We start from the raw sequence: 26,657 nt of genomic DNA, 5'->3' as shown, positions 1-26,657 counted from the left end.
AACAGAAACCTTGGGAAGGTCATACATGGGGGTGAGACTACAGATATCTCCTGCTGTCAGTGAGAAAGTGTGCACAGTACCTGGGACAGACAGAGTGAGAAGGCAACGCTACTTACCTGTGAGTTAAGCAGTACGAAAATATTCATGAACAAACTATGCAGATGAGATAGATATATTGTTTTCCCAAGTGGGCTTGCCAGCAGCCCCAAGTTGACATAACTGCCCAGCTAATGGGGGAGCTGGCACAAGAGCTGCCCAAGGTATTTTAAAATCAACAAACATCCACTCTGACCAACAACCAACCTTTACTTTTGCAGCAAGCAGGACAGAATTTGCCAAGATCATCTTTTCCATTTAATAACGGAAAATAAAATATGCAACCCTCAACTCTGTGCTGCATGCCACAGCCATTACCACCAAGTCCTTAAACTGCAGGTACAGGAGAAGGATATTAGTAATTTGCAATAATGGCTCTATATGCAGCCCAGGTTAATTGAAATCTAGAGGCAACATTATTCATGGACATTTTGGAGGTAGTGGGAGGCTAGCTCAATAAGCTCTTTGGTCTGCTCAAAGTTATATTAACAACTGTCTCACCAGTTGCCACCAGTACAAGACTGCCAGCCAGAAACAGACATGACAATCAATTAGCAATGGCCTGGCTGCTCCTGGCACCTGTACTGGCTGCCTGCTTCTGAGAGCAGCAGATTGCATAGGCACAGAGATATATTTAGCCTCCTACCTTTCATGAGTTTGTAGCTCTCTATAAAAGCTCGTTCTACAGTAAGAGTCCAAGGAATGAAATGACAGCTTTTCGGTATGCTTTTCAAAGCTATCCTGTGGAATTTGTGAAGCAGCTTTCTGGTGTAAAGCAGGAATATGAAGCATAAAAAGCAATAATTCCCTATATTATAGAAGCAACCTCCCACTCTTGGCTTTGTTCCTAGACTAAGGCATTTTCTTGCACAGGTTGCAAAGCTTGCCCACATCCCCATGTTACAGCCAGAAGAGATCTCTGGGCCTTAGACGTGTCCTTAGTGTGTGAGTCTGAGCAGCAGGACTGACAAAACCCTGTTCCCTATTGACTGGACTCCTGAGATTGGCTATCTATCTGGTACAGTGCAGGTGCTGACTCAGGCTTTTCCCCAGGCTGGCATCTAACAATGCTTCGGCTTTGCCTGCAATCTTGTGACATGTCTAGCATGGACTCCCTATGCCCAGTCATCTTTATTTTCACAAAAATTTGCAGGAAAATAAGAGTGTTGAGATTTCAAACCCCGATTCCGGTCAAATGCAGCTGATTTGGCTCAAGGGCTCAGAAGTTACTTCTTGTGAGAAGAGAAAGAGGAAAACAGCCAAAATAAGCGGGGAGAGGGGTGCACTCTACACACACAAGACTTCCTTAGGAAACCAGGCCAAATAAGAACCAGCTGACAGTGTATGTTAGACAAGGGGTGAGGGGAGAAATAGGACAAAACTGGTATTTCAAGCTTCCAATCAAAATAGATTAAAACTTCACGAGAAAGCTCTGATCCATGAACATTCCCATACAAAAAAGGGGGTTTGCTGCACCAGAAAAGGATCCGCAGCTGGGTTGATAAGCATTGCACTAAATCTTGGTAGTTAGGTTGTTTGAAATGATCGACAGAGAGTGAGGAATGGAAACTTACAGGCTTCAGCAAACAACGTGGCTGTGACCTCAGTGTCACTCTGACCGGTGTGTAACAAATGCTTGAGAGTGCCTTACCCCACTCCTTTCTCTCCATGCTCAACAAATTTCCTTAAATGATGAGTCAGGATGGTTTTTTGACAGCAGTTTTGAGCAAACAAAAAACTAATCACTTTCTCCAGCACTTTGGGCCACATTCTTCTCATGTATCAGTCACAGACTCCTGTAGCCTGCTTGGTTACTGGCCCAGACTGAGAGTCTTACAGGATGCGATACCTGTGCTGATGGAAAATTCATAACAAATTATATGGAATTACTCCCATTATTTATTCCTGTAACTAGGGAAGGGCTGTTGCAAGGCAGTTGGCCCATACAGCTCCAGCAAGGCAGAGAAACACTGTAACAGAAGTCTGGACAATTACACTTGGGGAGCTTTTCTGGTGCCTGAAAGCTCCACTCCCTATGACACAAGAAAGCAGATCTTTGCCACTCAATTATATTACAGTCAGCTATTCCTTGTCCAGTTCCTAGCAGGCACAGTGCTATCCTACCATTTTTACCCAAGAAGCCAGTAATTTAGCCTCCATTTTGCCTCCTCTGCACACCAGGGATGCTTTAAAGTAAAATCCTTTACCACACTGATTTCTCCAGAAGGTTTAGGAAACATCTGCAACCTTCAAGAAAAAGCAGGCCTTTTTGCATAAGCAGTGAAGCAGAGCCTAACATGAATTGCCATCTGGGGACATGACCAACCTTCAGTTAAACAGAGGTCAGATTAGCAAGAGCTTTCTTGCAGTTCATTGTAAAAATCAATGCAAGAGAGGCAGCAAGCTGAACTGCACAACCCTCCTTTTTCTGCCCAGCAGACAAAAAACAGGAGAACAGCATCTCTGCCTCACCTCTCCCCCAACACAAACTCCACTAGGGGAAATCTGAATATCTACAGCTCCACCAAAAGCAGAGCTGACACATTTAACCCAAGAGCAGAATTTTCTTTCTCTGGTCCCCACAGAGCCTGGCATCAGATGTTAACCCCATAAGAGCTGGCAGGACTGCATTCAGGGCGGCACTCGGCAGCAATACAAAAACCAAAACATTTCTATAAGAGCAGCAGATTTCCTGACCTGGAAGGTGCAAGTGAAAGGAACAATGCCTGCAGAAATGGGAACTGCAGCTACCAGGTATGTATCCCCATGTAAAATGTGCCCTGTCTGCAGAGGCAGTAGAAAGCAGCTCTAAGGGGAGCCACACGCTCCTGGCCTGCTCTGTGGGGCATCAGTACCTGGGTACAAAAGTAGCTGAGGCACACACAGCTGGAGACTGAGCAATACCTCACCTACCACCACACAGCTTTTACGTGGGAAAGGGGCTAGGGGGTCAGGTTTATGAGGAAAAAATTATAAAGATCAGGTAAAGGGTGAACCTATGTAAGGGGGCAGGGGGGAGGAAGGGAGAAACACAACCTGAAAAGGAAGTCAGATGGCAATTACCCCAATGAGATGATGGGGTAAGAGCTTCCTGCCTTGGAAACCATACAGTGGGGCTCTGAAAAATCTTTCAGGAGCTGGCCTACGATGGCCAAAAGAGAAAGAAAGAAGCAGGGAAAACCATGTGAACATGTGGCACATGATGCTGCTCTGGCTGGCACCTGTTTTGGAGGAGTGAAAGGATTCTTTGAGAGGCTTTTAAGTTATTAAGTACAATACTAATCCAGAGCCCTATAAAATCAGCGCTCTCCAGTATTTGCATGACCAGTCTCATGCTGACCCAGTGCTGAATGAATTGCAAGCATCTGTCAATTTCTGATGCTGATTAGATTAGACACTGCCCTCAGAACTGTCAGGATAGAGAATCGCTTTCTCAGGGCTTTGTTCTGTGGTTTTATTCCATTTCATTATATTATTACTGATGTTTCTGTTTTCTCAGGGGCCACACCAATTTTATTCCTCTTAGTTTACTAGCATTTCTCAGTCATCTTTTCTTGCAATCCCACAGCACAGCAAGATTACACAGCATAAGAACCGGTGGTGCAATTCCCGCCCCACTTTATTTCTCTCTTTCTCTCTCACACACACTTCCCACAAGATATATCTGCTCTTCTTGACAGTTACAGCTATAGCTCAAGGGAAGAAAAGACACTTTGAATAAAAATACCTATATAGAGAGAAAGGCTTTGTCCTTGTGTCTCCAAGGTCTTATCTAGCTAGGATCCATGAAGAAGCATTCCACTGGATAAGAGAGGCTCTGGCTGCTGTTGGAAAGGGGCTGGATTAACCAGAGGTCTGGTCTTTGACTAGAGGGCACCCAACAGTTCATACATACACCACTGCAAGGTTTTTTTGCTTTCTTTGCAATGGTTTGGTCAGAGATCCAAGAGCAAATGTAAAAAAGGCATACAGATTAAATCTACTTTAATATGACTATTAGTTGAGTTAGAAAAAGTACCCAAGAGAGGTATGTGGTTAAGAACGTGGAAGGTAACAAAATCTGGATGTAAAATTCCTTGGCTGAGTCAGTCTGGCACCAGCATGATTCACCCTAAGACCTTTGCTCAGAAATTCACTGGGGCACTTTTAGCCCCTTGTTTTGCTTGCTCTTAGCTTCTCTTAGACACCGTTATCCAGGCTTCCTCCTTTGGTGAGGTTACCAGCTCATACTTGGTCTCCATGACTTGTCCTTTCACTGGGTGGAGATACAGTTTCCTTACCAGGACACTCAGCAGAACTGTGGCCACCATATAGGCAAACCTGAGGGAAGAGGCAGGAGAAAAGAATAAAAACCTTTCTGTGATGTAAATCTGCCAACAGACAACTGCCAGCTTGGACAGATTGTCTCAGCAGTAACAGGAAGAGGCTGAAAGCACCTTCTCTCCTGTCTGCCACTGAGACACACAAAGACCTCCTTCCCTATGCTCACCTCAACTCTGGGCACTCCTGGCTTCCTGAAAAACCCAACAAGGAGAGGTTTTTCATGGCTGATTCCTCGTTGAATCTCTCTGGGTCAAACCTTTGAAGGACAAAATACACTGAGGCTTTCTGTGCAGGCACAGGGTCCTTTCCCTGGCCACACGTGTGCACACACACAAGCAGGAAACTGGCAATGAAATGCAGAATGTCACTACTTTGCTCTCTCTAAATCATGCTGGGTAATTCCACACAGATGTATGAATGCATCCTCTCCATCTATGTTCCCAGCTGGTCAGCTGTGTCCCAGCTTGGTCAAAATGCTGATTAACTGAGTTAGTGTGACACAGGGCTGGAACTAATATGCATTACTTCTCAGCAGTGAGTATTTAGCATGAGTACACAGCTGAGCTGATACTGCTACCTGCCCTCTATTCCCCTCCAGGGCACACACAATCTGATTTGTCTCCCTCTCTCTCTCCCCATGTCCCTTCCTCTCTCACTTCCAAAAATACTTCCCTTTTCTCCTTGCCCCTCACCCTTCTCTTCAAGCAGCTGGTGTGTGTATGTCTATGTATATGTGCCGGGGGAGGGAAGCTGGTGACTCATTCAAGTGAGAAAAGTGGTTTCCAGCATTAGGATGGTGGAGGCCATGAAAAAACTATCATGCAGGGCTGGCATGAGTTAAAACAAGACTCCCATAGTCAACTGACCACAGGAAGACTAATAAATTATCATTCAATTTAAATATATATATATAAACAAATAGGAAATTTGATGGATGGAAGACAGTTCTCTTTCACTTTCCGCTAAATATTTCTGCTTATACCTCAAGCCTTTGGCTCCCCGCCTAAACATCCAAGCTCTGCTTCTGCCAAGGTGAAAAGGCATGTGGGTGCTGACCTTCAGTAAAAGCAGCATCAAACTTACATTCCCACTGAAGTGGCAAATTATAGATGTCATAATAGGAAAGAAAATGCAGCTACCTAGCAAAAAAATAGAGACAGCAAACAGCCACACACAGTGTTTTTGTACAGTAGGTAGGTGAAAGGATCACAAAGAGCTGATCTCCTGTCTCCATCACAGAACTACATGTCTACCTCAGGCTAAGACTTCAACCTCCTTTTCCTTGGAATAAACGCACTGGATTCATAGCAGTCCTCGCTGTCCCTCTCATGAGGCCTCAGCAAATCCTTCCTAAACACAGTGTGTCCTATCTTAGTGGGTAATCCCTGCCAAGATGCTCATAGATCAGAGCATCAATGCCTGACCCTTTTGTAAGAGCTACACTTGCAGGACAGGACAAGCGCTGTTCTAAAGGCTCCATTCTTCCTCCTAAATCTCAGCTGTCTGTTCTCTCTTTCTAGAATAACTGACCCACATTTTTTCGCAGCCTAAGTGAAGTCAGATAGACATTAATATTTGCCACCTGGAGGCCACAGGAAGCTACAGCAATTTTTTTCTTTACCCTCCAAAATACTGGCCTGGATCCAGTTTCGTTTTCACAGGTAGAAGTAATGAGGTAGCATTTTCCTTTCCACTGAAAAAACAGAACTTCAGACTGACATCTCCTCCCTTGCATCACTGTTTCATGATGACAAGCTGTGATTCCAAAGCCATTCAAATCACTGTTTCACTCTTGCAGAAAACCTTAAAAATAATTCACCAGCATTTGCCAGGGAAGCTCTGTGTGTGTGTGCACGCACGTGCGTGTGTGTGCAAAAAAAAATTGTTACTAAACTCTAACACATACACACATGCAGACTGGAGTATGGGAGGATCATGACTTGAATTGCCCCAAATTCCCACCCACAGACAAACAAACCAAGACCTTCATAAATTGATTTTCTCACAGACCCCCTTTCATCTCCAAAATCTGCTTAAGGCAGGCCCTGCAGCCAAACAGGCTATGTTGTAAGATCTAAGGAATATTAATTAAAAAAAGGAAAGGAATTAGTTGCAATAAAAATCTCAATTCTACATACTTGTATGGTGATGGCCACGATGAACTATCCTGCAGCATCACACCAAGAGCATAAAGTACAAGTGTCTGCAAAGAAAATTAGGAGATGTATGTCAGAGCAGAAAGAAATGCACAATTGAAAACAATATGCTGTATTCATCTACAGATTTCCATAATCCATGCCCAGATGTTAGGATTTTAACTTCTAAGGCCCATGCTGCAACTGTTGGTCATTAGAGAGGGTCTGATCCCAGTCCTCTACTCTTGCTGGCATGTATGTATGCACTGCTTTGTTCTCTGCAATGGAAGGTATTGCTCTGTGTGGGAAACATGGGTGATATGATCAGGCCTGAAGTCACGCTCTTTTACACACAACTGAGCCCGTAAGTCCCTTCAAAAGATGATTCATCCCTGGTGGACCCAAAACCAGAAGCGAATCCACTCAGCAAGAGAATAGGAATTCCCAGATCCTCTTCCGCAGGGGAACTGCAGGGAAAACGTTGAGCTAAACTGTACTTTCGGATGACAGAGCAGCTGCTCAAGTTCAACAGTGTCAGAAGAAATGGTCTTCCTGCCTCACCCCTCCGCGGGAAGAAGAGGAAACAGCAAATTCCCCTCCAGGAAAGGAGAGTGGCATTGTGCTCCGAGTACTGCCCTACCTCTTTGGGGATAGTATGTTGGTCGACTCTTCCCTCCAGCTCCTGCAGCTGTGCAGCAATGGGAGTAAGCTTTGCCGTTCGCACTGTCTCACACAGGACTTGCCGACAGTATCTGCAACCAGTAAGACTTGGTTAGTTTACTCTTCCCAGAGAGAAGCTTGTCCATGTACTTGTGGCAGCAAAGACAGCTGAGTCACCTGCTGCATTTAGGGTCACACCTATAGACGCCCTGAAGAGTGCAGCTTGGTCCCCATATCTGGAGCCCTACAGCAAGTCATCCTGTGGTTTGATCACTTCCAGAAAAAAGAAGGGAGTAGCTTTTGGATGCCTTCTCCTAGCCTAGTATAGGCTCCAGCACGAAGCCCCTCTTTCCACCATATGAGTTAACCTTCTTCTGGGGTTCCTTCCATGAGACCCACCTGAGCTGCTCAATTTTCTCATGAGTAATTGGTCCCTTCCCTAGAACGCGGTCCATCTCCTTGTAGAGATTCTTCTGAACATCTTCTGAAGTTGTCAGGAAATAGACTGCCCAAGTACACACTGGGGAAGAAATCAAGACAAGATTGGACCCAGAAAATTCAATTTTTTTTTTTTTTTAAAACAAACTGCATTCAGTTTTCTTATTTCCTTTATTTGCAGTACTACTTTCTGATGTAAAAAAGGTTGACCTCTATTCACAGCAGGCTGTACTGACTCTTGTATTCAGTGGCAGGAGTAGAGGCTGAACTCATGTACAGCAAGAGACCCTGCAAGCTAAAATTCTCTTTCCAATGCCATGAGGAGCTTAGGGAGCTGTGCAGAAGACTGAGCCATTCAGCTTCACAGCTCTGGGGAAGGGATCACACAGCCCAGCAAACCCTGGGGAACCAGGGTTATTAGACCAACCATGCAAATGAAAGGCTGGTTTGTACAAAGCATCAGAAAATTCCCTTATTGAGGGGGCTTCCCCAGCACACCTCAGGTGAGTGCTCAACAGCCAATGTCTAGGGCTCCTCACAGGGAGTGACAAGAACAGTACAACTCTCTGCAGCAGGCTGGCCAGCACTTGTCTCCCCCACATCTATTTTTTGAGGTACTCAAGAGATACCTTCAACAGCAGAGTGAAAAAGAAACCTTTCATAAGAAATAAGTGCGTAAGATGCAGTTTCCCTAAAGCTACAAGGGAATGTTTCTACCACTCCAAACAACCTATTCATGAGAACTATCTGGAATCCCTGAGCAGTAAAGCCCCTTAAAAGGAAGGTCTTCCTGGAGTACTTGGAGAGGATATTCTCTGGGGAGGGTATTATCATAGTTGCCAAATTTAATTTCCACATTCTTTAACACCCAGATGCACCTGGGAGGTTTTCTTTGGAGTCCCAGCCCCATTGGCTGAGATACAGGGCCTGATAATCATCCTTCTATCGTAAGAGATTTTACATGTTTGGGGTTTTTTTTTTTCCCCATAATCTTTACACAAATCCCAAAGTAGCTCCTTTGAAAGTCTTCCATACATAGAACACATCTATCCTCCAGAAATTCAAAGCAGCCAGTCAGATTTCAGCACTCTGCTCTAATTTCCTTCCCATGTGCCAGAACCTATTTTACAACATGATCCTTGTGGTTCACATCTTTTGGTACTTTTTCATCAAATTTAGCATCAGTTGGCTGGGGTTAGCGTGCAAGCAAAAAGCAATGGGAAGAAATTCTAAGGTTCACCAAAAGACTGGGAAGGTTGTCAAACACAGCGTAGTTTAAACTCACTAGCTGTGAGGCTGTGTCGAGAGTCCGCTGTAAAATTAGCTTCCTCTACATACGTCTGTAGCTCAGGAGAAACAGAACAATGAATATAATTTTTTTATTAGCCTAGAATAAGTCTCGTGTCATCACACGCAGTTTTAGACAGCTGAGTGTAAGGATGGAAAGTTACTGACAATCTGTACTTACAGTTAGCCGTGATTATGCATCCTGCCAAGGAGAAAATCATTGTATCTTCTAGAATCTAGGAAATAAAATCTACTTCAGAGAATGAAGTTCATAAGACTGTAAAGATAAAAAAAGAAGTGGCACATTCTCCATTCAAGTGCATGAAATCCCTTCAGTTCAGAGAGCAGGAAATACATCTAGAAGACACAGACTGAACTCTCTACAGAACTTCCACTGGAATGGCACATAAGACATGCTTAATACTAACATACTTCTTTTATAAAAAAAGGTTTATAAAAATAGCAACGAAGCAGTGGCAAGGAAAGCCACTAAAGCCTAATGCAATTAAACACTGTAGGAATGGAAAAAGAAAAAGAACAAGAAACCCTGCTTGAGTAAGGAATCTGACCTAAGATGCACAAACTTAAATTAATCAAAGACTACAGTGTAATGAGCTTCTAATAGCAAAAGTCCATTACTGTGTAATGACATGACAGCTGCACAGACCTGCTGGTCACTCAGGCTCCCCTGCAGCAAGGTGTCTATAAAGACGTGCCTGTTGAATGATCTGCCTCGGCGCTCCTTTGTAACTTTCCTTAAGGTGGATTCCATCTCCATCAGAGCTTTGGAAGCAAAAAGAAATATTTATTTTAAAACCTGGTCATCCTGAGAGTTGCAGAGAAGCAAACCCATCTCCCCAGGCAGATTTTCAGACCAGCTGTCCCTGCTGGGCTCACTTACAGAAGCAGCCTCTGTTACACGCTACTGTCAATTTGGAAGGTGGTATCTCCAATTTAGTTGAAGATGTGGGAACCAAACAAGACAGGTTGCCTATAAAAAGCCACCCTTACAGGTATAACCAAGAAATGTACTCTGAGAGCTGAAATCATGTAAGGGGAATAACAGTTAGTGTTGAACCATCAGAGAATGCGTTTAATCAGCCCCCATAAAAAAATCATTTGAGCCAGATAACACTAGTTGCATGACCTAACTCCTGGTGGCTGTTGTGGGAACTGGGGGAAATTAGGGACCAAGATGCCATTGGCTGTCTGATCCAAATGATCTACTCAAGACTACCCGGGAAACATGGAGCAGAAGGCGGACCTGGAACTTGATTTACCAAGGCCCAACTCAGCCCCTTTGTCTTAGAACTACCCTTCCTTCCTCCTGTCCACATAGGAAGTCCAGCAACAGTTAAACACCAAGCCTCACTATCCAGACAGAGTTTGTGAAATTGTGTCCTAATGCATCATCCTACTACAACTCAGGAACAGTCCTGAACAAGAGCCCATGGGAGAAGCCCATTTTAACTGGGCAGTAGTTCTCAGGTTCTGAAACCCAAAGAACGAGCAACGTAAAGAAGGAAACACTGGGTTTGGAGGATTTACAAGGAAATCCTTAGTTCTAGGTACAAGCTACTTTTATTTAGCATCTTATCAATCTATACTGAAAGGCTTTAACTATTAACAACAAAAAAGACAGGACAACCGAAAAATAAAATAACTTACTCTGAACCGTACGAGAAATAAAAGCACTGCCATAACAGACCTGAAAATCATGTTACCTTGTAATAGCACATCAGAGGCTATCACGTGGGAGGTATTAATCAAAGCAGCACCTCTGTACTTGTGTCTTCTAGCCTGACTGTCAGCATGTTAACCAAATGGTGCATCGTAAGAAGGACCATACAGGCCAAACCAAGTGGCTCCCTCTGTCTCCACCTAGCACAGTCAGCTGCCTCCAAGAAGAGGTCAAAAGTGGACACTAAGAAACAGAACAGGAAGGAAGCAAGCACAAGATACTTCCCAGGATCCTCTATCAGAACTCCAGACTGGACAGACACTAGAAATAGACCTGGAACTAGAGCTCTAATCCTTCAAACTTCTTGCACAATGGCACACTTGTCACTCAACTCCAAAACAATGATTTTATGCAAGAGTAAGGAGGACACACCTGGTAGCTTATGGGACGATGATCAACTCTGCAGACAAGCCAAGATAGCTGGGCAAATTAAGTGTTTCCATACTCTAGCTAACTCTAAGTATTAATCAGAGTGGGAGGAAGACTGTGATTTTGGGAAGAACCTACCATCTTCGTAGAGCTTCTTCCTAGTCATGTTTTTGTCAAGGGACCCATCCAAGAAACCCTTCCCAATCTCCGACCAGATCTGAAAGAAGGACAGAGAGAAGAGCACCATCACTCACCACAGGCTGAGACTGCTGGGACTCTTCTCTATTATTCCCTATTCAGGAAAATTAAAACACCAAATAAAACGAAGACTTCCTGTGAATATGGAATTGGTCTCCTCTTTGGGACACCACGTCCCATTCCAGATATTACATCTATGATAGCTGTAATTGAATTGAAATAAAACAACTGTAATTACAACTGTAGGGGAAAAGACATGGGAATCTTGAACAGTAGATGGAACTGTTTCTTTCTCACCCTATCAACATCAGATTTAAAATCCCCAGATGTGGACAAAGTTTGAGACCTCCTCAGATTCTCCTTTCTCCACAATGTCACAGAGCCTCCAGAAAATCTTTAAAAAGAAGAAGTTCCACTGGCATTCCCACTAGAGTTTAACTGACTTAGGTACCAAACACATCTCAACTGCCATTGGATCTGGGTTCCCGATCCGCACACATCCTTTAGAAACACCTTAGACTAACGACAGCAGGATCAGCAGTAGGATCTTTCTGATAGTTTCAGCGTGGGACAATTGAGGCAGAGCCCTTAAGCTCTTAAGCTTAATGTTAGCTTAACGTTAAAGTCTCAACAGTAGCTTGTACTCAACTGTACACAGACACAAGTTGTGTGTTGTTGGAGTGGAAAAATATAATAGGAGATTTCCTGGCTCTTCGTGACACTTACTGCATCATGGTGCCTGCGGAATCGGATAACTTCCCGGTCATCTTCAAAGCTGCTGCCCATAGCTGTCTGCGTGACAGACTTCATGGCAAAGCCCAGCATGTGCTGGCAGAGTGGCACATGTTGCGCCTCAGGGAGGGAGAGCCATTTGGCCAGCAACTCTTCTGACAGCTTGAGAGGGAAGGAACCATTAGTTGGCAGTAATATCAGCAGCCTATTTACCAAACATACCCTGGAGACATTCCCACCCAGTTCCTATGGCAGACCACACTCTCATGGCTATGGCATGAAGCTACACTCTTCCCAGGGTTTCCTTCCATTGTTAAATTAAACAGTAACATTTTAGCCTCTGATCTTTTGCCTCTTCCCAAGGTTTTCCCCCAACAAGGCAGCCCTGTCCTCCTCTCTTGTTCCCTCTGTCACAAAAGAAACCTTAAAACCATTAATACTAGTAGCTGGTATACTATAGGGGACTATACTGGGAATACTAGACTGGGAAAACAGATCATATTCTGGCTGCTGGACTGAGTCCACAGAATAGCTCCTCGCCTGTTTATGGTCCCAATAGTTGGTTCCTTGCTCCTCCCTTCTGTCCTGGGAAACAAATTTAGAATCCAGATGCTCCAGTACCTTTAACTGCATCTGGTATCTTGGCATAGAAAGTTACCAAGCTCAGCCCTTCCTCCTAATCCACTGGAGCTAAGAGAAACCATATATTCACACCATGCTTAAATGGGCAGAGGCTGTTCACTGTCTCAGATGCATATAGTTCCAGCACTAATTTGAATGCAGCTCCTTTATTCTAGTGATCATCCTCACTAAACGTTCCCCTGTGAGCCATACAGGGCTTCTCTGCTGTACAAAGGCAGCTACGTACCTTCTGGATGACAGCAAAGTTACTTTGCAAGGACTTGGTCACAGCATTTTCATATAGCTTTCTCCTCATGTGGCTCTCTCCTGTATCCCCACTCAGGCTGGACTGGTACCTCAAAAGGGACTTCAGCATGGTCTCAAAGGGGTCCACTGAAAGCAAATAAAGGAAACACCATTTGAAAGTCAGGCAGCCACACCACACAGGGATGATGAAAACAGCAATCTCTTTAATTGGGTGCTGCTGCTTCTAGGCAGTGAGCAAGGCATGGCTCCTTCACCCAGGAACAGTCTCTTTGGGGTACCAAGCTTCTCTTGCTCAGTTTGGGCTGGGACCTCATAAAGTCTCTTCTCTGTAGCAGGGTACCATCCTGCAATCAGCTCCCCTGCAGAGGTTGCCTGCTGGCTCTGCCAAGTAACTCTTTAGTAATAACACCTTGGAAGCTTGTTCCCAGCTTGCCAGATCCCAGCTGGTTGTGCCATTGACTCAATGACAACAGTGAGCTCCTTCCCGTTCTCCACCAGCCTGATCTGCAGCCCCTCTAGCACATTCCTTCTTGACACCTGGTGCGCCCTCCTGCCCTGACCGTGGCTATGCACTCAAGACACAGCAGCTCACATGAGAGACTCAGCCAGAGGCTGTGCTCTGCACTCCTTACCTTGCTTCCCAGCCCTGGCAAACCTTATTTGATACCCTACTGCTCCTGGGTGATTTCTCTTCCATGCACCGAGTTCCCTGCTGATGAGCTCTTCCCAAACCAACACCTACCTCTCTCAGTCACGGATGCCTCCAGCAGAGAAGCTCTTACAGAAAACAGTACCCCACTAAGCTACAGAATGCTTTCTACTTCTCATCGCCTTACTTTCCATCTTCCTTCAACACAGACACTTGCAACAGTGTACAAACTAGACAAAAACACATATCCTCTGTCTTCCATCTCTATGGCTCACTTCAGTTGGATTTTTAACTCTGAATTTCACCACCAGGGGCCTCTACTTAATAAATCTCTGAAAATTTATTAGGTGTCAATGCAAAACTGTGCAGTAAAGCATGGCATATGCTTTTCCCTTTCTGTAAACTTTTTCTGTGGGTCTTACAGAACCAGCAGAATCTGTAAAGAATTATTTGGAAGCAGCAATCAGGAGGTTTTCAAAAGGGATATTTTCACTGTTTATCACAGTCTGTTATTTGTCCCAGATGGAGAGTGAAACCTCTGAGGCATCAGGAGACATCAAGGCTGGGCTAGACACATATGACTCTACCAACTGTGGACGAATCTAAGATTCCCAGCAGAGATCAGGGCCTCATTATGCTGCTGGACAAACATACAAGAGACAATTCCCACCTGCAAGGGACTTACCACCTAATGACACAAAAGCAGCTAACGAGGCCAGAGGCATGAATATGGTAAACTTTCCTAAATGCTTTTCTCTCACATTATTTCCCTTCCAATGTTTTTAAGCTCGGCATCTCACCCTCCTTCCCACTTTGAAGGACAAGGAGTATGTGCATGTGTCTTTTGGCACAGCAGATGGTACCTGCGGCTCTCCACGTGGAGCAGGCTGTTATGTGACTCCAGCCGCTGCTGCCAATTCCTCCTCCAAAGTGCTTTGCCATGGAGTGGCTGCTGCTATTCATGCCACGTTTCCCTGCTGACTGGCCCTGGCAGAGCTAGGCACAGTACTGGGGTAGCCAGAAAGACACATGGCTGGTGGTAAAGCCCACACAGCAAATCTGGCAAGCAGAGGCATTTGGAAAGGCCAGAGGATGCTTAGCACCATCATCCACAAAAACTGCAAAGATCTCCTGGTGCATATGAAAGAAAACTCCTGGATCAGCCCCAGGCTCCATTTTTTGATCCCCTGTCCCTAGTGCAAACTGACACTCCTGTGCCACTGATACACCCACTGTTGTGAATTCAGGATTGCAGAGCCCAGGCTGCCCTTTCCTGAAGGCTGGCCCTGCCTCGCCATATTTGAGAAACGGCCATTTCTCCACAGCTATGGGAAGCAAGTGACTCCACAAGGCACAAATCACGTCTTAGAGACACAGCTCTGTCCTGCCAGCACTTCCATGGATTTCTTCCTTTGTCCTTGTCTTGAAAACATCTCTAGGGTTACATTTTCAGTCCTCTTAGTGAAGCATATCAAAATTTGGACTGTTCCTTCCACTTACCAGGAAATCTTCTCCCTCATTCCAAGAACCTCAGAGTGCTGTCATGGACACCACTGTAAGTAAACATGGAGAAAAGACCTAACTCTGGATAGTTGAGACAGATGCCAAGTAGAAATGAACATCAGAGATGGAAAGGACCTCTGAAGCTGCACAGTACAAATGCACACAGAACAGCAGTGAAGCTGTCCTGCTGAAACAGGCCAGGACCCATAGCTCCATCTTGAGCATTCCATGTCCTTCAGGTTCACTGTCCCAACCCAAAGGGTGGCTTCAACTCATGGGAGTTTTCCCAGTGGGTCTCTGAATCCACTGCTCCTGGCAATCCTGAACGAGTCCACCCTCTTCACATCCACACCCTTCGCAGGCCTGGACTGCTTCCCCAGAGCCTCTCACAGGAATCACCAGTATCAGCAGCAAAGTTTTACTTCCTTTGAATTCTCCTTGCAAATTAATCTCAACCAAGCTTTAAGAGGCCATAAAAACATACCAACTTCAAACACTGTTTAAGCATGAGGAAAAACAGTCGCCTGGCATTGGGAATCTGTTAATAACTATGAATGCAATTAGTCCAACTTCAAGGCTCTCATGAGAGATGCACTACCAGCACCTCCCTCTTTCTCTCTCCAAGAAGTTCAACCATACCTGTGACACACTCATGAGACAAGAGGAACCTTTCTACGGTACCTGGAACCAAACCCAACACCTCAAACTTGGAAACCGACAAGCAGGCATCTATGAAGGGCAGCTCCAGCCCCAGGTACCCCAGCAGAATGAGGAGTCATCATATGGCAAGGGTTTTCAGGTGGGGCTGGAGTCAGGAGTTGGGTATAACCCAGTCCATGGTGAGCTGTCTCCTGCCTCACAGCACTGTGTGCACAGAAGAGGTAGCGGCAAGGCCAGCTCTCCAACAAAACTGCAAGCTGCCCAGAGCCAGCTGGTGGCTGAGAGCTACCACAACACCTATTCCCACTCACCAGGAAATGGTACAGGAACCGTTTTGCTACAGCCACTCAGCTACTATGTGTTGTTTATACCTCAAAGCCCCAGGAAAAACAATCAGTAAGACTTCTCACTCTAATAAAATTGGAGCACTTCTGACAAGCATCAGTGCTAGAAGGAAAGCAATACAATGAACATCACTGCTTTTTCAGGTCTGAGTTCAGTACAGATCACAAGAACCTTCCTTAAGCCTGCTGCTGCTGCCTTTATACAAGGATTCCCCCATAGCTCTTCCTTCTGCTGGGCTGAACACACTTTCCCTGGCTCCTCCTGCACAACAGGCTCCCCACTCCGAGAGCACTGGCAGCCTTTCTTTGCACTTGCTTTATTCAAAGTCATGCCTGAGTACACAGGTCATAGCTGTACACAGGATGCCAGGTCTGGCTCACGTTCATCTTGTGCAATAGCCTAGATGCTTTCCTCTCCCTACAGAATGCACCCTCAATGCAGCCTTTTCTTTTTTTCCATGGCTACATCATCCTGCAGGCAATTAATACAGCCTGCTCTTGCTCCTCCCCTTCCTGTTTCTGCTACCTCGCCCTCAGGGCTTCCCATCTCCTTACTCCAACGCTCTGCTTCACTGTGTTGACAAGGGGTCCCAGCGTGATGCCACGAGGGCAAGCTGCTAACATATGTGGGCGTATTTCACCTCCCCGACTCAGCATTCCTCCTTCCCTACAAAATCCAGCCTCACTCCCTTTTTCACTTCTCATATTCCATACCTCCAGCTTCAGTGATGACCCAAGCAGTGTCCAAGCAGATGCTCAACTGAAACCCTGACAGAAACACAGTTCTATCACTTTCCTTGTCTAGAAGTGTAATTATCAAAGAAGTATGGTTTGCACTTCCTATTTATCCTCATGCTTAAAAAATATGTTTAGCCCTTGGCATAGAAGGACACCAGACTAGCCTGTAACCACGTAGGTCACATTTCCTGCATTGAAGTCCACGCACAATATTTGTTTCTCTACAGTATTTGGGTACTCCCAAATTCAGTACATTTCTGAGAACTTGCCTGCTCAGGGTCCTGTTACCACTTCTCTGAGCTTTAAGACAGTGACTGTCTGCTCAGTTTCGTACAAACACACTTGAGTGTATTCGGATCTTTCAGGGTGGATTCCCACCTTCTGGAGTGCCATTGCTGTCGACTTGCTGATCTTCGTTAACTCCCACTCCTTTCCCAGATCATCACCAAATTTTTTAAGTCTGTCATGCAACTGTAGAAGAAGCTTACCCATCATGACCCCAGGATAAAGTGATGCTGAGGCATCTGCCTGTGCCTAAAGACAGCCTACAGTATCAGGTCAGAGAAGCGCAACCAGCACCTCATTCAACCTTCTAAGGTAAAAACTGGAAAAACAAGAGGTTAAACCCAAATATCAACTGAGTTAACTTATTGTCTGTGATCACTTTAGAAAGCAAAACCTAAGAGACCTACCTAAGAGACTTACACCGTAAATTAAAATATCCTCCTAGGATTAAGAGGGTCAACTCAGCTACCAGCACTACTACCACTTTCAAGCCTGGAAGATCACTAGAGGCTTTCAGCACAAAATTCTACATGCCAGAGGAAAACAAAAGTTAAATAACTTATTCAAATAATACTTTAAAAACCTCCACACTGAACCACACATGGGAGCTATTACAAACTAGTACAGTTCTTTCCAGGCTTTATTTAGCGTATTTCCCTCCCTTAAATTGTATTTCAAACTGCATTTAAAATCAATGTCAAGTTGTTACAGGATCCTCACCTTGCTGTTTCAAATGACTAATAAGCACGATGCTTTCCATAAATATGTGCCTGTAGGGAGATGGTAAAAGACACAAGCACACTAATTTCATGATAGTCACTGGACAGGAGCAACTCTTGGTCACTGATATTCAAGTCCAATATGCAGGACAAAGGACTCACCTGAACCACCATGTCAGCTGCAGACTAAGTCTCATTTTCTTTCTACTTACAATGAAATCCCAGTTTCTTTTGGCATAAGATGCCCTGCAAAGCCAGAAGGAATAAATGGACTCACAGACAAAGCAAAGGACACTTACACAACCGGTTGGGGTTAACATGTTGTTTCAGGAGATCAATTGAGCCAAAGCTGACAACAAGACGCCTTCCAAACCAGAAAGAGACCAGTGGGCCGTATTTCTCATGAAGATTCACCAGGAACTCATGCAGACTGCTGCTGGCAATGATATCTGGTAGGTTGCCGTCCCTGAGGAACACAATGAGGATACTTGTTCATGAACAGCATCCACTGGCAAGGCAGAACTTGATTGATGTGAAGATGGAAAGCACTTACTTTTCATCAGTTGGAGCCAGCCCAGGGATACCTGATGCTTGCCTAGAGGCCTAGAGAGTAAAAGGAAATGCATCAAACTCCTTAAACCTAGGTTTTCTACAAGCCTCACAGCTTTCCAGCAGGCAAGATGGATTTTCCACATCAATACTGCGGCACTACTACTTACAAACATTAAACAAAAGCTGGACAAGTCGTATCTTTAGGCCCCAAACCTGCTAGGGCTTATGAAGCCAATCATCTGCGTGTGCCCAGTCCCACGGGCTAAACCAGGATTATTCACCCGCTTAGATGGTAGATCCCTGCACAAAGATTAAAGGGTCGCGTTTGCAGTACAGATCTTACAGGTAGATTTTGCCCTGGAGACGTGCACGCGTGGTGAGCGGATAAAGCCTTCCTGGGGGGGATTCACCGGGGCAGGCAGAACCCGAGCTGTGCCCAACCCTGCGGGCAGGGCCGCCCCGCTGGCTCGGGGGGGCCGGGGACGCCCTGCGCAGCCAGCGCTACCGCGGCCGTCACCGCCTCCCCGGCAGAACCCCGGCCCCGGGGACATCCGCCTGGGACACCCCAGGAGGGGACGCGGGAGGGGGCCGGGGCCGCCCGGGTCTCGCTGGCGGCTCGGCCCCGCGGCCGCTCGCTCCCTGCCCGCCTGCACCGGGGGCCGGGCCGTGAGCCCCCCCCTGCCCCGCCACCGGCGGCATTACCGGGTAGAGGTAGAGCACGGCGCCCACCAGGATGAGCAGGAAAGTAACGGCAAAGATGGCGAAGTCCAGCATGGCCGGGCCGGGGCGGCGGGAGCGGCGGCGGCGGCAGCTGGGCCCCACCCCGCGGGCCGCCGGCGGGGCAGGAAGGGGCGGGCCAGGCCGGGCGCACCGGCGGCGGGCACGGCAGGGCAGGGCAGGTCAGCGGGCAGTATGGGGGGCCCGCGGCGCCTGCTGTTGGTCTCCAACTCCACCCTGCACGGAGGGGGCTACCTGGGCCACTGCCAGCAGCACATCAAGAGCTTCCTCGGGGAGTAAGCGCCGCGCAGAGGCTGCGGGAGCCCGCCCCGGGCCGCCGCCGCCTCCCCCTCTCCCACCCCCCCACCCCGAGCGCTCTTCACCCCCTCTCTGCTTCTCCCCAGGAAAGTGAAGCGGGTGCTGTTCGTTCCCTACGCCCTGCACGACCGAGATGGCTACGCCCGGACCGCCAGGGAGAAGTTTGAAAGCTTGGGTAAGGCTGGCCCGCCCCCGGGCGCCGCGTCCCTCGGGCAGCCGTGGCCAGCGAGGCCAGCGCCCGGGCGGGCACCCCCCAACCGGCGGTGTAAGCGGGGAGGGGGCGGTGGACGCCTCTGGGCAAGCAGCTCTGCACCGCTCTGTTTTACGGGGGTCTGAAGAGGGAGGGGTAGTGCTGCGGGGAGGCTCTGGTGCGGGCTGGTGAGAAGCAGGGAGGTGTTAGCTAACTTCTGCCTAGAAGGGGATGCTTTAGAGGCCTCCGGAAGAAATCTTGTTGCAAACACTTCTAACCACTTCAGGGAGGAAGCTTTTTGTTCCTGAATACTAAGCGGCAACTTTTTATCCTCCTTCATCACAAGGGGGGACATTTCTTCATTTCTTCCCATACATCTTAAACCTCTGCTCAAGCCGTACAACTACTGGTGTTAAGCGAAGACCATTACTATAATGCGCCTCAACCAGCCAGATATTTCTATAATTAACAGCGACAGAGCTTTGCTTCAAGCAAAGATCTTTCCAGAGCAGCCTACAGCAACACCTCCACCTAGTATTTATCACCATTCAGGACAACTTTGGACCCGTTACTGGAGTAATAACCAGTACTCACTTCCCTGGGCAGCACACTTTGCTCCTTGTCTTGCAGAAAGATTACTGCTATCAAATGTCCCTGCTCTCCTGGCACTTCCTGTACTCAGTGAACCCCAGCAAGGCAAATCTGTCAAAGACAAGCATTTTAACTATTAAAAAAAAAAACAAACTCGGATCTGATACTTGCACTAGTCATGCTAGACCAATGATGGTGCATCCTATTCAGACTCATAGCCAAGCTGAAGACAGACAGCTTTTTTCCTAATTTTCTAGTTAGCCAGTAATGCTCAGCAGGACTTTGTGCCTCAGCCTGCACCTGCTGAGTGAAACGCTCTGCTCTTAGACACTGAGCACGTATATCCATAAAGCAAACATTTCCTTTGGTAACAGCTGGATGCAAAAGCCCTGCAGTAATGTAGGACATATACTCTGTTTTATGTTATGTTGTGGAGTTCTCTGAAGTTTCCCTGGCTGTCTGGCGAGATGTGTGGCTCGGTCGGGGGGAGGCAGGGAGGGATAGAACATACCACATTCTTCCACCAAACTGAAGTGGCAAAGGTAAACACTTTTTCATTTAAGGTTATGGGCTGGACAGCATTCATGAATCTTCTGATCCAGTGGAAGCTGTAAGGAAATCTGAAGCAATATTTATTGGTAAGTTTTACTTCATGCTCCTTGATAAGGGTTTATGTAGGGCACTGGATTAGTTTTGCTTAGAGCTGGCACTGTAGAGACAACAATGGAAAATTATTAGAAACTACAGAAAACAGTACTTTAATTGAGACCCTAAATTTAGTGGTGGAAAGTAGGAGAGATTTAGTAATGGAATTTCATCTCTAGCAACTTTCAAATTATTAATCTGAACAGTACTTCCGCATTAAAAACATGATCATTACTATATCAAGTCTAAGAAGATTCAGGGCTACTGTGCTCAAACTGAGCATAGGCCTAACACATGCTCCTGGGTATTAGAACAGCATCCGCTGTCAAACAGCCAGTGTCAGTGCTACACAAAGGTCTCGGGGCATGAGCCCGTGGTCTGCCCAATAACCATTCTTCTAAAGCTTCTGGTTTTCTGCTGCTCAAAGCAGGGTACTACCCTGAATAGAGCATAGAAATCATTGAGCCTGCCAAGTTTGTAAAGGCTTCAATTAAAACTGGTGGTGAAAGCATGTTAAATAAGATGGACTCTTCTTCTGCAGGAGGTGGGAACACATTCCGTCTCCTGAAAGCTCTCTACGACAACAGTCTGATACAGGAGATCAGGAAAAGAGTTCTTGAGGTAAAAACTACAGGACTCGGGCCAAGCCTGAATGGAAGGATCTTGCACATAAGCTTTTGTTCAGACAAATCCAAGTTGATTCTACATCTTTAATATACAATTTCAAACGTTGAGCCATCTCATACAACCTGGTAAACTGAAATCTGTGGCCAAATAAGGCTGTCATTAATCCCTGAAGCCTGAAAAGACTAAAGTCAGCAATCTGTCTTTTTAGGACAGTTTCCCAGATGTAGGAATGCAAGACCTTGGGACATAAAATGCTGCATAGTACCTTAAAGTAAGCCCCTCAACTTAAAATGCCAATGAAGAGCAGCACAGAATTTAATCTACATTCAGAAATCCTGTTTTTCAGCTTGAGATGTCCACTTTGTATCTTGTTAATAAATACAGATGTGTTCGAGTTGTAGGTTGTCTGCTACTAAACCAACAATAGAGTTGGATCCATACGTGCCTTTTAGACAATGTCCTGTTGATGCTGAAAATGGTGTAATTGCCTTGGATACCTCCCTGAGCTGGACGTAGTGCCAGTGAGCCCTTCCGGTCAGCAGCCCCATTCTGGCTGGTGAAACTCAGAAGCACAGCAAAGATATGCTATCCATGGAAGAGAACAGAAGTAAGGTGTTCCCTGAGGAATGTGGAACTGCAAATGACTTCAGGCAGATTTATGCAAGGACAGCCTAACTAACAAAAATTCAGTATCTGTTGTTGGCAGAAAAGCTAGAAAATGCTTGTGACCCAGTGAAGTCTAAATAGCTATTTGGTTATATTGGTACCAGTTTTCTCAAAATAGCTTATTTTTACAAATTGTTCAGCATTATCCATATACTTGTGTGTTTGTGTGGAATCCTTCCATGTACAGCGCAGTACATAGTATTGTCTACACAGCAGTAGTACCTAAACTGTGCTAAGCTGGCTGGTCAAGTTACTGGTAAGCTGATGCAGTGACGACATTATACTCAGCTTCAGATGGTCTACACTTTTCAGAAGCTAGTTAAAAGCTATTTCAGATATTTCCTGCAACTGCAATGTAGAGACGTCTCTCTTAATAGTGAAGTCCAGTATATGCACCGACAACCTTACCAGTTGTCTCCCGTGATGGGGTCACAGAGTTGCGAGTACAGGACATTCAACAGTTAGTTCTCTGACAACCATGACACATGCAAACTATTGCCCACCTCAAAACCTGAATTCTTGTTCTCCTTTTTACCTGTAAAGTTAGCAGTGAGATGAGCTAGAAGGACTAGGTCTGATTGCTAAGTCTCTGAGATGATTGCTAGAAGATGCTGTAAAATGCAGTTCATAGTTGTGATACTGCATTCTAATCATTGCTTTTGTCTTTCAGGATGGGATTCCTTACATGGGATCCAGTGCAGGAACTAACGTTGCTACCATCAGCATCAATACTACCAATGACATGCCAATCGTCTATCCACCTTCCCTGCAGGCCCTAGGTTTAGTTCCTTTTAATATTAACCCCCACTACCTGGACCCAGATGTTAAAAGCACTCACATGGGTGTAAGTAAAGTATGCCAGAGCTCACACAGTAACCAGGATGCAGAGGTGTAATGATAGTGTGCATTTGCAAGGCCTTACAAAGTTGTAGAAGGTTGAACAGCAGCTCCTTAGAGCAGTTGGAAGTGCCAGTGAGGCACTAACACTTTACTCCCTCCTAGAGCTTTTCTTTGAGTGGGAAGAGGAGTTGGCAACAGTATTACTGAGGTGGAACAAAGTGTTTTTCACAAACAGAAGCTGTGCAATGTCTGAAATACTGTTGCTTCATACCTGGCTTTGAACTGGGGGGAGGGGGAAGAGAAAGAAACTTGAAATGTTAAGATGCAATGCACTGTATTTCTGGAAAGGCCTGCCATAGTCTGTCTTGGCTGTTACTGGAGACCTAACTTAAACATACTTAAATATCTAAAGGTCTGAGGGAACCATCAGAAGAGGGAGATCTTGAGATTGCATACAGACTTGTTGTGTAAGAAAATACCTAGGCACTAGTGTCCCTCCAGAGAGCACACCCTGTAATGCCCAGTACTGAGCAAGCACATGCACTAGTATAGCTAAAACACTTTAACCACCAAGCACAAGGACTGACAACTCCACTGTATGGAGGAGCTGATTTTTGAATAACTTGTCAAGAGCTAATTCCTCAAGGGAACAGTTTCTGTGGTGCATCTTTTAACAGATCAAATACTTTCCTCCCTGTAATCAAAATTTCTCCATGGTTAGAGGAAATATTAAGAATTAGGAGACACCGAAGAGATGGAGGATCAGAGTGTGCTTCTGGAATTTAGACAAAGTTGTAGGTGCTCATTTAATCAGCTTGTCGCTAGATAAGCAGACTGTCTTTTCCCTATAAATAACTTTCGCTATTTCTCCAAGAGGAGGCTGAAAGCTCTGTGCTGTATCAAGTCCCTGCTGTGTTGCTGTTTCCTTACCAACAAGTCCTTCTGGTTTGATTTCTTTAACTACTGTTGCTCAGTTCAGCAGCAAACCCTCAGGAAACATGGCAGAGCTGTTCACAGAAGGAAATTCTTCAGTGTAATGCCTACTTGAGGACAAGCAATTAGATATTTAATCAGTGGAAATCTGGTTCACTATCCTCTTTCATGAAGGTGGCATCTCATGCATTTGCTTCCACCATCTTCCTCAGTCTCTTGTTCTGAGGGTGGGCACATAGAGACAGCATTTAATTAAAAAAAAAAAAAAAAGCTAGATAATTGAGTAGAAGTAAGTTTTAAGGCTTTTCAGGGCTGGGATCATGCGAGTTCCATTTGATCAACCTACAGCAATTACTGCTAGTGATGAATGGTAAAATACATGTCTGTTAAAGTCAATACTGCCACTTCCTTCAATACATTAGTCTAATGAAAGCATTCTGTTTGAGGGGAAGTGCCTGCTTTGTTTAATGTTATGAAATTACTTGGTGTCATGCTCCTTGGATAGCTCCAAGTCCTACCTTACTGCCTGGGCAGCTAAATCTGCACTCATCATTGCAGGAGACAAGAGAGGAAAGAATTCGTCAATATCATGAAGAACCAAATACGCCTCCAGTTCTGGTGAGTAGTAGTTCCCAGTCGGGAAGCTCAGGGCTGTAGCACGGTGAGTATTTTAAATGTATTCCCACTAGCCCTCAGTGTGGGTTCCCCTGCCTGACAAGCCTTACAGAACTGTGGCATGGGAGGCTGGGTATATCCTTGCTAAGAGCTTCAACCTTGGAATTTGCGCAGTTGCGGAAAATGGGTTAGAAAAAATTAAATGCATTCTGCCGATTAGATGCCTGGAGTCCTGTTGCCAAATGCTGTATTTTAGGCAGCTCTGATCTTTCCAGTCACTGGCCACCAGTCATATTTTGTATGTTGGGGGGGGGGGTGTACATGCAGATTGTAAGATACCTCCCCTTCATCTTTTTGCAGATATTCTTAACTTTACATTTTGTTTTAATAATTGTAGGTTTCTGAATTTGCTCATTCAGTATTATGTTCGCAATTATAGTATGTCTGTTGGGGGAAGTGGGACCTCTGGGTTTCCTCGCCCTGTGCTTAAGCCTGGAGCATAAAGTTTGTATTTTAACTCACCCAGCTGGCTGTTGCTTGGCCCAGACTAGATCTAAGGATGGTGGTAGCAGAAGCAACTGTGAAAAAACCCCACATTTTCCTTTTCTCCTTAATGGTTTCTCCTTCTTTAAAAGGGGGGGGAACCCAAACCCAAACAAACCAGCTTCTAAAATAAGATAACTCACCTAATTTTGTCTTGACATCTTTGCTAGAAATATCTGAGCAAGAAAGTCTCATTTGTAATCATGGCAAGCTGCACTAAGACTGGCCTGCTGGTGACAAGCATTCTAGCCTTTCAAATAGCTTGAAAATGTTAAATGTTTCCACCTACATTAGGGCTTGCGGGAAGGTGCGATGCTGCTAGTGGAAGGAGACAAAGCCACCTTGCAAGGAGTGACAGGAGCACGCCTGTTTTTGAGGTAAATCCTTCATTTGAATGGATATCCTCCTTCAGACAGAAAGGAAGAGAGACTTCTATTAGACTCCTGGAACATGCTGCCTGTCCCCCGCGTCAGAAGTTAGTTAATCCCGTGCTTCCATTTCTCTTTGGGGAAAGCATGAGTATTGCTTTATGCTCCAAAGGAGCAGGCAGTACGACAGCACTCTGAAGGATATCCAACTTACTGGGTAAGTGCTATGGCATTACATCCATTGATGCTTATGTTTCTGAGCTATGGTTACCGTTCACAGAAGGAGCCCCAGTTTGTCAGCTCTGTTATTGAATGCCAGGGGAATGCCAGTTTGGCCTTAATGTTTTGAACTCTAGAACAAGGGAACTTATGACTTTAGTCATATGAACATTACTAAGAAATCTAACACGTAGATATATCTAATGTGATGTCTAATATGTCCCGTGATGCAGGCAAGGGAGTCAAAACTCTGCTTGTTATGAATAAGGATGTCTTGTTGTATCCCTAGTAACAGATGGAAGCGCAGTAGTCCTAGCTCCTGTTAAAGCTCACAGCATGGTTTATCTTGTTTACAGGGGTAAGAAACCAACTGAACATGAGCCTGGAACAGATTTCAGTTTCCTCCTGATTGACAATAATCTCCAGAATCTGTAGCCTTGCATACTCTGCAGCAAAAGTCGCTATATGGGAAGACAACGAGGAGGATGAAAGAGATGCTTCTAGTCCCAGGGAGGGTGGAGAAACTTAAGCTTTATAAATAAAGACAAATATGCAGTAGTGGACTCTCTTCCCCACCCTAATTCATCTCAGACATCTCTCCTTCCCAGCAAAAAGGCAATTTTTATCACAATACTTGAGTAATGATAGCTATTCTTAGTCTGAAAGGGCCTGTACATTCATATATCCACTTTTCTTTCCTTCCCCACCAAAAAAAGTTACTTTAACACAATTAAGACAGAATACCAGATCAGCTGTTCCTGCTGCCTAGCTTTACCTGTTAAATGAAAGAATTGTTCTTTTAATGTATTTCCACAATATTAGTTTAATTTTTGCACTTAGTAATAAAGGGAGATTTTATGCATTCAGTTACTTTTATTTGCTTCAGACTCATGTTAAATATATACAATGCTAATTATGTACAAAAGTGTGCATGTTAAAAATTGTCAGGTTACAAACTTGCAAATCCTAGAAAAGTGCAAAATTTTAAAACATCTTCCACCATGCTGTACAGAAAAAAAATCCATCATTAGCCAATATACACACTCTTAAAACATACTGATGAAAACA

General features: G+C 45.3%; 2 protein-coding genes across 3 annotated transcripts; one reads left to right on the top strand and one right to left on the bottom strand.

The window, feature by feature from the left end:
* Positions 1-4,064: 4,064 nt before the first annotated feature.
* On the bottom strand, positions 4,065-19,154 carry CYP20A1 (cytochrome P450 family 20 subfamily A member 1). Of its 2 annotated transcripts, none has more exons than XM_074145221.1 (13): positions 19,020-19,154; positions 18,319-18,368; positions 18,065-18,231; positions 12,848-12,993; positions 11,974-12,141; positions 11,188-11,266; positions 9,607-9,722; positions 9,121-9,175; positions 7,614-7,734; positions 7,195-7,306; positions 6,558-6,622; positions 4,586-4,675; positions 4,065-4,416 (listed from the first exon to the last, which is right to left on the bottom strand). In XM_074145221.1, the coding sequence occupies exons 1-13, from the start codon at positions 19,089-19,091 to the stop codon at positions 4,266-4,268; spliced, it is 1,392 nt and encodes a 463-aa protein (XP_074001322.1). In that variant the 5' UTR covers positions 19,092-19,154; the 3' UTR covers positions 4,065-4,265. The 2 variants fall into 2 exon arrangements, with proteins under 2 accessions (XP_074001322.1, XP_074001321.1); XM_074145220.1 differs by having other exon boundaries at positions 11,188-11,298; positions 11,970-12,141; positions 19,020-19,091.
* A 12-nt stretch (positions 19,155-19,166) lies between these two features.
* LOC141463006 (alpha-aspartyl dipeptidase-like) lies at positions 19,167-26,540 on the top strand. Its single transcript, XM_074145219.1, has 8 exons — positions 19,167-19,330; positions 19,439-19,527; positions 20,697-20,771; positions 21,320-21,399; positions 22,742-22,915; positions 24,403-24,462; positions 25,297-25,379; positions 25,946-26,540. Exons 1-8 carry the CDS (start codon positions 19,230-19,232, stop codon positions 26,022-26,024), a joined length of 741 nt encoding a protein of 246 aa, XP_074001320.1. The 5' UTR covers positions 19,167-19,229; the 3' UTR covers positions 26,025-26,540.
* The last annotated feature ends 117 nt before the right edge of the window (positions 26,541-26,657 follow it).

The sequence above is a fragment of the Numenius arquata genome, chromosome 3 (assembly GCF_964106895.1).
Source record: "Numenius arquata chromosome 3, bNumArq3.hap1.1, whole genome shotgun sequence".
NCBI classification, from domain to species: Eukaryota; Metazoa; Chordata; class Aves; order Charadriiformes; family Scolopacidae; genus Numenius; species Numenius arquata.
Note: the sequence above shows the minus strand (reverse complement) of the source record. Positions and strands in the feature narration are given on the sequence as shown.

Excerpts from the sequence above, each read along its gene's own strand:
- LOC141463006 (XM_074145219.1), top strand. The coding sequence starts at position 19,230 with ATGGGGGGCCCGCGGCGCCTGCTGTTGGTCTCCAACTCCACCCTGCAC. Across the intron at positions 19,528-20,696 it reads GGAGAAGTTTGAAAGCTTGG|GTTATGGGCTGGACAGCATT; the intron begins GTAAGGCTGGCC and ends TTTTCATTTAAG. Across the intron at positions 24,463-25,296 it reads CAAATACGCCTCCAGTTCTG|GGCTTGCGGGAAGGTGCGAT; the intron begins GTGAGTAGTAGT and ends CACCTACATTAG.
- CYP20A1 (XM_074145220.1), bottom strand. The coding sequence starts at position 19,091 with ATGCTGGACTTCGCCATCTTTGCCGTTACTTTCCTGCTCATCCTGGTG. Across the intron at positions 11,299-11,969 it reads CAGGCACCATGATGCAGTAA|TGATGGTGCTCTTCTCTCTG; the intron begins GTGTCACGAAGA and ends GCCTGTGGTGAG. Across the intron at positions 4,676-6,557 it reads TCGTGGCCATCACCATACAA|GTTTGACCCAGAGAGATTCA; the intron begins GTATGTAGAATT and ends TGTCCTTCAAAG.